At 45.5% G+C, this 9,733-nt stretch overlaps 1 protein-coding gene across 2 annotated transcripts in view; it reads right to left on the bottom strand.

Moving 5' to 3' along the window:
• Positions 1-211: 211 nt before the first annotated feature.
• LOC130133775 (receptor tyrosine-protein kinase erbB-3-like) overlaps positions 212-9,733 on the bottom strand; it is a 65,295-nt gene continuing 55,773 nt past the window's right edge. For both annotated transcript variants that reach the window (XM_056302101.1, XM_056302102.1), the window contains 4 exons: positions 3,838-4,058; positions 1,901-2,033; positions 1,711-1,804; positions 212-731 (listed from right to left, as the gene is read on the bottom strand). In XM_056302101.1, the coding sequence (XP_056158076.1) occupies positions 699-731; positions 1,711-1,804; positions 1,901-2,033; positions 3,838-4,058 (481 nt within the window). In that variant the 3' untranslated portion in view covers positions 212-698. The remainder of the gene's footprint in view (positions 732-1,710; positions 1,805-1,900; positions 2,034-3,837; positions 4,059-9,733) is intronic.

Below are 9,733 nucleotides of genomic sequence, written 5' to 3'. Positions count from 1 at the left end.
GAGACGAGATGAGATGAAGAACTCATTTCAAACACAGTGCATGTTCAGCTGGTGTAGCACAACACCCACACCTATACATACTGGCTGCAACAGAGTGACCTCTTCAGGTGGCAGCTTGCTACAACAAGAAGGACTGTGAATGTCGGGTTAAACTGACTCCAGGAACTGTATTCACACAAAACCAGTAAGCCAGATGATACAGAAAGTCAGGTTTATTTTAATACGACAGGATTGTCTCTCGTTATATCACATACAGGCGTGCCCACGCATCCAGCATTGAAACGTGGCCTCCACCACGTTACACCTACTTGTAACAATATGGCATGGATCATTAAGAAGTATATATACTTTACCCATTGATTATAACTGCTTCACAGACACGGCCGACGTCAAAGTGTTTAACCCCAAAACACAGAACAAGCTTACAAACAAATATCCAGGAAACTACGAGGGGAGTTAAGAGTAAATGTATGAACAAGTCCTTCGCACATCCATGCAGGACTGGTTTTGGCATCGTATGCAAAACCGTAAAGGAGATCTACTGTGTGTAGTACATATAGTCTGTATGGTTTGTAGTACATGTTGTAGTACACAGTACGTGTGGTCAATTTAAGACAGTAAAGAAATATGTTGAGAGTAAATATTTTACAAAATGGGGTCTTCCGTGTTCCTTTGTGAAGCAGGAGGTGGTAGGCTTCTCAGGACGCTCGAACCGCACACTCGTCTGCTCCCTGTAGAGAAAGAAATGCAGTGTTATGTGGCTTATTTTGGTTTGTCCTTTGCTTGTGGAGTCACATACAGGCCTCTACTGCCTCGGGATTGAACTCCCCGGAGCTTTCTGTGTCGTTTCTCTCGTACTGTTTCCCAATTGTCCTAATGAACAACAGCTAAACGTGAATCAACTCAACACCCCTTGTAAAGAATCCTCTCCAGCATAGTGCCACGACATGAGAGCAGCTGACTTCCAGCTCCTAACATTAGTGTCACAGAGCCAGGTTGTGTGCAGATGTTTCTAGAATTTGACATGTTTTGTGCTTCATTCTTCTTGGCAGAACAAGCACTAAATGTGGTGAACAGAGTAAGACATCTGGGTCTCATCATTAGCAATCATCTATGTGATGATGATGACGATGATGACGTGCAGCGCCAATGTCATAAACTGTATGCATAAGCCAACATGCTGGCACGCAAATGTCATACGTGTACAGATGATGGTAAAACTGCTCTTTTGAGGGGGCCTACTGTACTCCACTCTATACTGCCCACTTGTGGTGAGACTATGGCAAAGCAACAATGAAAAAGCTGCTGCAGGCAGCATATAATGATGCATTCAGAATCTTGCTCAAGCTTCCAAGATGGACAAGTGCAAGTCCTATGTTTGTGACTAGTAATGTTCCCACTTTTAACGCTGTGTTGAGGAATTTTATGCACAAATTTGTGTGCCGATTAACTGATTCCAAGAATGTAATTATAATGCTCTTAACTGAGCCTACACAAAGTGACACATGGTACTGCTCTTGTTTCTGGAAACACTGGAACAAATGTCTGTATAGGTTTTAATCATTGTGGACTTGTGAACTGCTGTTAGCTGTATTTTGTGTTCTTGTCCTGTGTTGTATTTTTCTTTTTAATAAGGACCTACCTATGTGTCTGAATAAAGTAAGATCTGATTGACTGTGTCAGCCAGCCAAAGGCTGGAGAGGAGCATACCGGGCCAGTACAGGTTGGCTTCCCCTCCTGAACCTCACACTCCGCATGGCAGGGCATACACTCGCTTCTCACAGTAGCAAACTCACGTCTTTCCCTGCACACACAAAAAGAGAACAACATGTTTACCGTGAAACACAGCGAGACAGCAAACATACTCCACCTCGACCATCGTGACTTTGTGAAAACTGACCCCGTGAGGAACTTGCACTGTGGGACACAGGTTCCTCCCCTACTGTAATTCTTGCAGGACAGACATTGGTTTGGCCCAGGACCCCAACATCCATCAGAGGAGCACTGGGGGTCACATACATGGCCCCCTGCAACTGCAATACACACATTACAAAGTTAACACCAACATAAGAGGAGCCAGTAAATGTCTTGATGCATGCTCAGTAATCCAGGTAAGAATCAGTCCATCTGGACACAGCACTCATCAACAGCTACGTTTCATCACTCATCTAAGTGACCTATTCAGTCTAAAGGCCGTGACACACCAGGCCGATGGTCGGCCAGTGTCGGGCTGTTGGTGAGCCTCTGTGGCCCTAGTTTTTGTGGAGTGTCCCGCACTGTTGCCACTAGCCGGACCTGTCGGCAGCTTTTCAGCCGATTCAGCATGTTGAATTGGCGGCGGAGCCCGTCAGTGAGTGCACGAGAAGAGAAACGGAAGTTACGAAAGCAAGTAAACAATGAAGAGGCCACACACATAGTAGGCTCTTCTCATTTTTTTGTCTTCATCTCACCGGAACATTTCAAGAATTTTTCCTCTCACGCAGTTGCAGAACATACATGTTAGCTGGCCGTAGTCTTTGCCGTGTGTTCAAGTGCTACTTTTTGGCCCAGACAGGTGATGTGAGGCGACACGACAGTCATCCTTCGTCGCCGCTAGTTCTCTGATGTCGGTTTGGTGTGTCTGGGCCCTAAACTGACTGCAGGTATCCCCACCCTTATAAACAATAGTTGCATAATGACCGTAACCAACGATCAGTTTCATATGCAAATATAGGCGTGACCATTAACTAGAGTTTCAATGGTCATGTGTACTATTCACAGAGGATTTGGAAATGTTTGCATTCACAGCAGTGTAAGATGGTGACATTTTAATGCTGTGACTTGTACATCAGGGAAACTAAAGAGATGCTGGCCAAGAGGATGGCACAACACAGGAGAGCTAATACATCAGACCAGGACTCTACAGTCTACACCAACGTTTCCTAACCCAGTCCTCAAGGACCCCCTATCCTGCAGATTTTCATAGTAACCCTGCATAGATAGCCCTGCTTGTACTTACTCAACCGTTCATCTCAGAGCACTTAATTATGCAAGGTGTGCAACATCTGACATAATTCATTGCTGATTGGTTGAATAACTACAAACAGGTACCTATTCAGGGTTGCAAAGAAAATCTGCGGGACAGGGGTTCCTTGAGGACTGGGTTGGGAAACACTGCCCTACACCATCTACAGGCCAGTGGCCACTCTTTCATGGATGAGGATGTGCACATCCTTGATAGGGAGGAAGGCTGGTTTGAAGAGGGGACGACCATCCCTGAACTGAGGGGGGCAGTCTAAGAGTACATCTGTCACCATCTTACAATGCTGTGATTGCAACTATTCCCCAATCCTCTGTGAATGTACACATGGCCGTTGTAACTCTAGTTAATGGTCACAACAATTTGCATATGAAACTGATCATTGGTTTCGGTCATTATGCCACTGTATTGTTTATAAGGGTGGAGATACCTGCAGTCAGTTGAGACTGAAGAGGTCACTTATGCCCCTTTTCCACTAAATGGTACCGACTCAACTCAACCTGATTTTTTTAATTTTCCATACTGGAAAATACAGGCATTTTGGTAACTGTTACCACTTTTCTGGTACCACCTTTGTCCAGGTTCCAAAAAAACTGGAGCGGATACCAAAATCAATACAGACAAGCTACACTGAGGGGGTATGGTAACAGAAAACGACACTCTGCGAGTTGAGCTGGTACCATGTAGTGGGAAAGGGGCGATATATGAGTGCTGAAACGGTTCTGTCAATAAACGTTGTGTCCAGATAAACTGACTCAACTTTCTTTGAGAAACCAGTTAAGGATGCCAGTCTAAACACCCCTCGGTCTGTCTCTCACCACATCGGTTCAGTGAACGGTTGTCCTTGACGTCGATGTGCTTCTGACGCCGCTGGGGGCGGGAGCCGCTGCTGCCCAAGAGTCGTGTCCAGTCGACGGTGTTATGGTAGCACAGCATCTTGTTCCCCGTGATGTAGACGCCGCCGTCATTGATCCTCCGCAGCGAGCTAAGTCCCAGAGAGGTCAGAGAGGGAATCTTCATCACCAGAAGAGAGTAGCCCCTAAAAGTGGTCAGAATGAGGGAGTTTAATCAGTAAGGAAATGCCCGTGATGAATCAGTGTCCATAGTTACGATTTTGCTCAAAGTACAACAGACCAACCCAATTACAGGCATAAATACCTCTTCAATTATCAATCAATTTTCATAAATAAATGCAAGAGCATCACCTCCTCATGAACCTCTAAACAATAACATTTCATAACGTTCGTATGAAGTTGTTGTACCTCCCCACCCTGTCTGCTTGTTGTCCTGTACTCGTTTCCCTCACAGGCAGTTTGCGGGCAGAGCTGCGAGGCTCATGAGACTGATGAGGTGGCAACGCTGGCTTTTGCCCGTATAAAACCTTCAGAGAAGGCTCGCTTTCCCTTCCTCCACAGGCTCCACACTTTGTTTGTTTTCTAGGCTTGGTTTGTTATTTTGTATCTTTTCCAACACCCTAATACGATATTCAGCGTACAGCCACACAAACGCACACTACTGATTTCCCACATGACCACACTTCATGATTGTTATGTACATTATTTATAACTACAGTAAAAGCTTTAACTGGCGTTTGGATCTTGCTTGGCCTCACCTTCTTGTCGCCTACTTGAACCATTTGTGAAACATTGTACTTAAGATGAGGAATTTTCAATTCCTCATCTTAAGATTTAAAAGAAAAAAGGCTGACGTGCAGAACTGTATCAACTACAGAGCTATAAAGTTGATCAGCCACAGCATGAAGGTGTGGGAAAGAGCAATAGAAGCTAGGTTAAGAGGAGAGGTGACGATTAGTGAGCAGCAGTATGGTTTTATGCCATGAAAGAGCACCACAGATGTGAAGGTTGCTTTGAGAATGTTGATGGAGAAGTATAGAGGTCAGAAGGAGTTGCATTGTGTCTTTGTACAAACCCCAATTCCAATGAAGTTGGGACGTTGTGTAAAACGTAAATAAAAACAGAATACAATGATTTGCAAATCCTTTTCCACCTACACTACCGTTCAAAAGTTTGGGATCACCCAAACAATTTTGTGTTTTCCATGAAAAGTCACACTTATTCACCACCATATGTTGTGAAATGAATAGAAAATAGAGTCAAGACATTGACAAGGTTAGAAATAATGATTTGTATTTGAAATAAGATTTTTTTTACATCAAACTTTGCTTTCGTCAAAGAATCCTCCATTTGCAGCAATTACAGCATTGCAGACCTTTGGCATTCTAGCTGTTAATTTGTTGAGGTAATCTGGAGAAATTGCACCCCACGCTTCCAGAAGCAGCTCCCACAAGTTGGATTGGTTGGATGGGCACTTCTTTGAGCAGATTGAGTTTCTGGAGCATCACATTTGTGGGGTCAATTAAACGCTCAAAATGGCCAGAAAAAGAGAACTTTCATCTGAAACTCGACAGTCTATTCTTGTTCTTAGAAATGAAGGCTATTCCATGCGAGAAATTGCTAAGAAATTGAAAATTTCCTACACCGGTGTGTACTACTCCCTTCAGAGGACAGCACAAACAGGCTCTAACCAGAGTAGAAAAAGAAGTGGGAGGCCGCGTTGCACAACTGAGCAAGAAGAAAAGTACATTAGAGTCTCTAGTTTGAGAAACAGACGCCTCACAGGTCCCCAACTGGCATCTTCATTAAATAGTACCTGTTAGAGCCTGTTTGTGCTGTCCTCTGAAGGGAGTAGTACACACCGGTGTAGGAAATCTTCAATTTCTTAGCAATTTCTCGCATGGAATAGCCTTCATTTCTAAGAACAAGAATAGACTGTCGAGTTTCAGATGAAAGTTCTCTTTTTCTGGCCATTTTGAGCGTTTAATTGACCCCACAAATGTGATGCTCCAGAAACTCAATCTGCTCAAAGAAGTGCCCATCCAACCAATCCAACTTGTGGGAGCTGCTTCTGGAAGCGTGGGGTGCAATTTCTCCAGATTACCTCAACAAATTAACAGCTAGAATGCCAAAGGTCTGCAATGCTGTAATTGCTGCAAATGGAGGATTCTTTGACGAAAGCAAAGTTTGATGTAAAAAAAATCTTATTTCAAATACAAATCATTATTTCTAACCTTGTCAATGTCTTGACTCTATTTTCTATTCATTTCACAACATATGGTGGTGAATAAGTGTGACTTTTCATGGAAAACACGAAATTGTTTGGGTGATCCCAAACTTTTGAACGGTAGTGTATATTCAATTGAATACACTACAAAAACAAGATATTTAATGTTCAAACTGATAAACTTTATTATTTTTTTGCAAATATTCACTCATTTTGAATTTGATGCCTGCAACATGTTCCAAAAAAGCTGGGACAAGGTTATGTTCACCACTGTGTCACACCACCTTTCCTTTTAACAACACTCAATAAGCGTTTGGGAACTGAGGACACTAATTGTTGAAGCTTTGTAGGTGGAATTCTTTCCCATTCTTGCTTGATGTACGGCTTCAGTTGCTCAACACTCCGGGGTCTCCGTTGTCGTATTTTGTGCTTCATAATGCGCCACACATTTTCAATGGGAGACAGGTCTGGGCTGCAGGCAGGCCAGTCTAGTACCAGCACTCTTTTACTACGAAGCCCCGCTGGTGTAACACGTGCAGAATGTGGCTTGGCATTGTCTTGCTGAAATAAGCAGGGACATCCCTGAAAAAGACATCGCTTGGATGACAGCATATGTTGCTCCAAAACCTGTATGTACCTTTCAGCATTAATGGTGCCTTCACAGATGTGCAAGTTACCCATGATGCCATGGGCACTAACACACCCCCATACCATCACAGATGCTGGCTTTTGGACTTTGCGCTGATAACAATCTGGATGGTCCTTTTCCTCTTTAGCCCGGAGGACACGACGTCCATGATTTCCAAAAACAATTTGAAATGTGGACTCGTCAGACCACAGCACACTTGTCCACTTTGCGTCAGTCCATCTCAGATGAGGTCGGGCCAGAGAAGCCGGCGGCGTTTCTGGGTGGTGTTGATATATGGCTTTGGCTTTGCATGGGAGAGTTTTAACTTGCACTTGCAGATGTAGCGACGAACTGTGTTAACTGACGATGGTTTTCCCAAGTGTTCCTGAGCCCATGTGGTAATATCCTTTACACAATGATGTCGGTTTTTAATGCAGTGCCACCTGAGGGGTCGAAGGTCATGGGCATTTAATGTTGGTTTTCAGTCTTGCCGCTTACGTGCAGAGATTTCTCCGGATTCTCTGAATCTATTGATGATATTATGGACTGTAGATGAGGAAATCCCTAAATTCCTTGCGAGAAACGTTGTTCTTAAACTGTTGGACTGTTTGCTCACGCAGTTGTTCACAAAGTGGGGAACCTCACCCCATCCTTGCTTGTGAACGACTGAGCCTTTCGGGGATGCTCCTTTTATATCCAATCATGACACTCACCTGTTTCCAGTTAACCTGTTCACCTGTGGAATGTTCCAAACAGGTGTTTTTTGAGCATTCCTCAACTTTCCCAGTCTTTTGTTGCCCCTGTCCCAGCTTCTTTTGAACATGGTGCAGGCATCAAATTCAAAATGAGTGAATATTTGCAAAAAAACAATAAAGTGTATCAGTTTGAACATTAAATATCTTGTGTTTGTAGTATATTGACTTGAATATAGGTCGAAAAGGATTTGCAAATCATTGTATTCTGTTTTTATTCACGTTTTACACAACGTCCCAACTTCATTGGAATTGGGGTTTCTAGATTTAGAGAAAGCATATGACAGGGTGCCGAGAGAGGAGGTGTGGTATTGTATGAGGAAGTCGGGAGTTGCAGAGAAGTATGTAGGAGTGGTGCAGGATATGTATGAGGGAAGTCTGACAGTGGTGAGATGTGCAGTAGGAGTGACAGATGAGTTCAAGGTGAAGGTGGGATTACATCAAGGATCGGCTCTGAGCCCTTTCTTGTTTGCAATGGTGATGGACAGGTTGACGGACGAGATCAGGCAGGAGTCTCTGTGGACTATGATGTTCGCGGATGACATCGTGATCTGTAGCGAGAGTAGGATGCAGGTTGAGGAGAGCCTGGAGAGGTGGAGGTATGCACTGGAGAGAAGAGGATTGAAAGTCAGTAGGAGCAAGATGGAATACCTATGCATGAATGAGAGGGAGGACAGTGGAATGGTGAGGATGCAAGGAGTGGAGGTGACGAAGGCAAATGAGTTTAAATACTTGGGGGTCTCATCTCATCTTCAGCCGCTTCTCCGGGGTCGGGTCACGATGGCAGCAAGCTAAGTAGGGCACTCCAGACGTCCCTCTCCCCAGCAACGCCCTCCAGCTCCTCCTGTGGGATCCCAAGGTGTTCCCAGGCCAGATTGGACATGTAGTCCCTCCAGCGCATTCTGGGTCTACCCCGGGATCTCCTTCCAGTTGGCCGTGCCCGGTAAACCTCCAAAGGAAGGTGCCCAGGAAGCATCCTAATCAGATGCCCAAACCATCTCAACTGGCTCTGTTCGATGCGAAGGCGCATCGGCTCTACTCCAAGTTCCCTCCGGATGTCCGAGCTCCTCACCCTATCTCTAAGGCTGAGCCCAGACACCCTGCGGAGGAAACTAATTTCAACCACTTGTATCCGCGATCTCACCCTTTCGGTCACTACCAAAGCTCATGCCCATAGGTGAGGATTGGAATGAAGATTGAATGGTAAATTGAGAGCTTTGCCTTCTGGCTCAGCTCCTTCTTTGCCACAACGATCCGGTACAACGTCCGCAATACTGTGGATGCTGCACCAATCCGCCTGTCAATCTCCCGCTCCATCCTACCCTCACTCGTGAACAAGACCCTGAGATACTTAAATTCCTTCACTTGAGGCAACAACTCATCCCCAACCCGGAGGGAGCAAGCCACCATTTTCCGGTAGAGAACCATGGCCTCAGACTTGGAGGTGCTGACTCTCATCTCAGCCATTTCACACTCAGCTGCAAACCGCCCCAGTTCACGCTGGAGGTTGCATTCTGATGAAGCCAACAAAACCACATAATATGCAAAGAGCAGAGGTGCAATTCTGAGGTTCCCAAAACGGACACACTCCTCACCTTGGCTTCACCTTGAGATTCTGTCCATGAATATCATAAACAGAATCGGAGACAAAGGACAACCTTGGCGGAGTCCGACACCCACTGAAAGCGTGTTTGACTTTGTGCCGAGAATGCGGACACAGCTCTCACTTTGGTTATACAAGGACCGGATGGCTTGTAGCAACTGCCTCGGTACCCTATACTCCCGCAGTATCTCCCACAGAGTGCCCTGGGGTACACAGTTGTAAGCCTTCTCCAAGTCCACAAAACACATGTAGACTGGCTGGTCAAACTCCCATGCCCCCCTCAGCACTTCCGCAAGGGTAAAGAGTTGGGCCGTTGTTCCACGGCCAGGACGGAATCTGCATTGTTCCTCCTGGAGCCGAGGTTTGACAATTGGTTGGAGCCTCCTTTCGTGCACCCTAGAGTACTTTCCCAGGGAGGCTGAGCAATGTGATGCCCCGATAACTGGAGCACACCCTCCGGTCCCCTTTTATGAATATGGGAACCACCACTCCAGTCTGCTACTCCACAGGTACTGTCCCCAACCTCCACGCAACACTGAAGTGGGTCAGTGGGGGTCAACTGTCCAAAGTGCTTGGGGGTCAACTGTCCAAAGTAACGGGGTGTGCAGAAGAGAGGTGAAGAAGAGAGTGCAGGCAGGGTGGAGTGGGTG

This window comes from Lampris incognitus, chromosome 2 (assembly GCF_029633865.1).
Source record: "Lampris incognitus isolate fLamInc1 chromosome 2, fLamInc1.hap2, whole genome shotgun sequence".
Lineage (NCBI taxonomy): Eukaryota > Metazoa > Chordata > Actinopteri > Lampriformes > Lampridae > Lampris > Lampris incognitus.
This window is presented reverse-complemented; position numbering and strand designations above follow the sequence as displayed.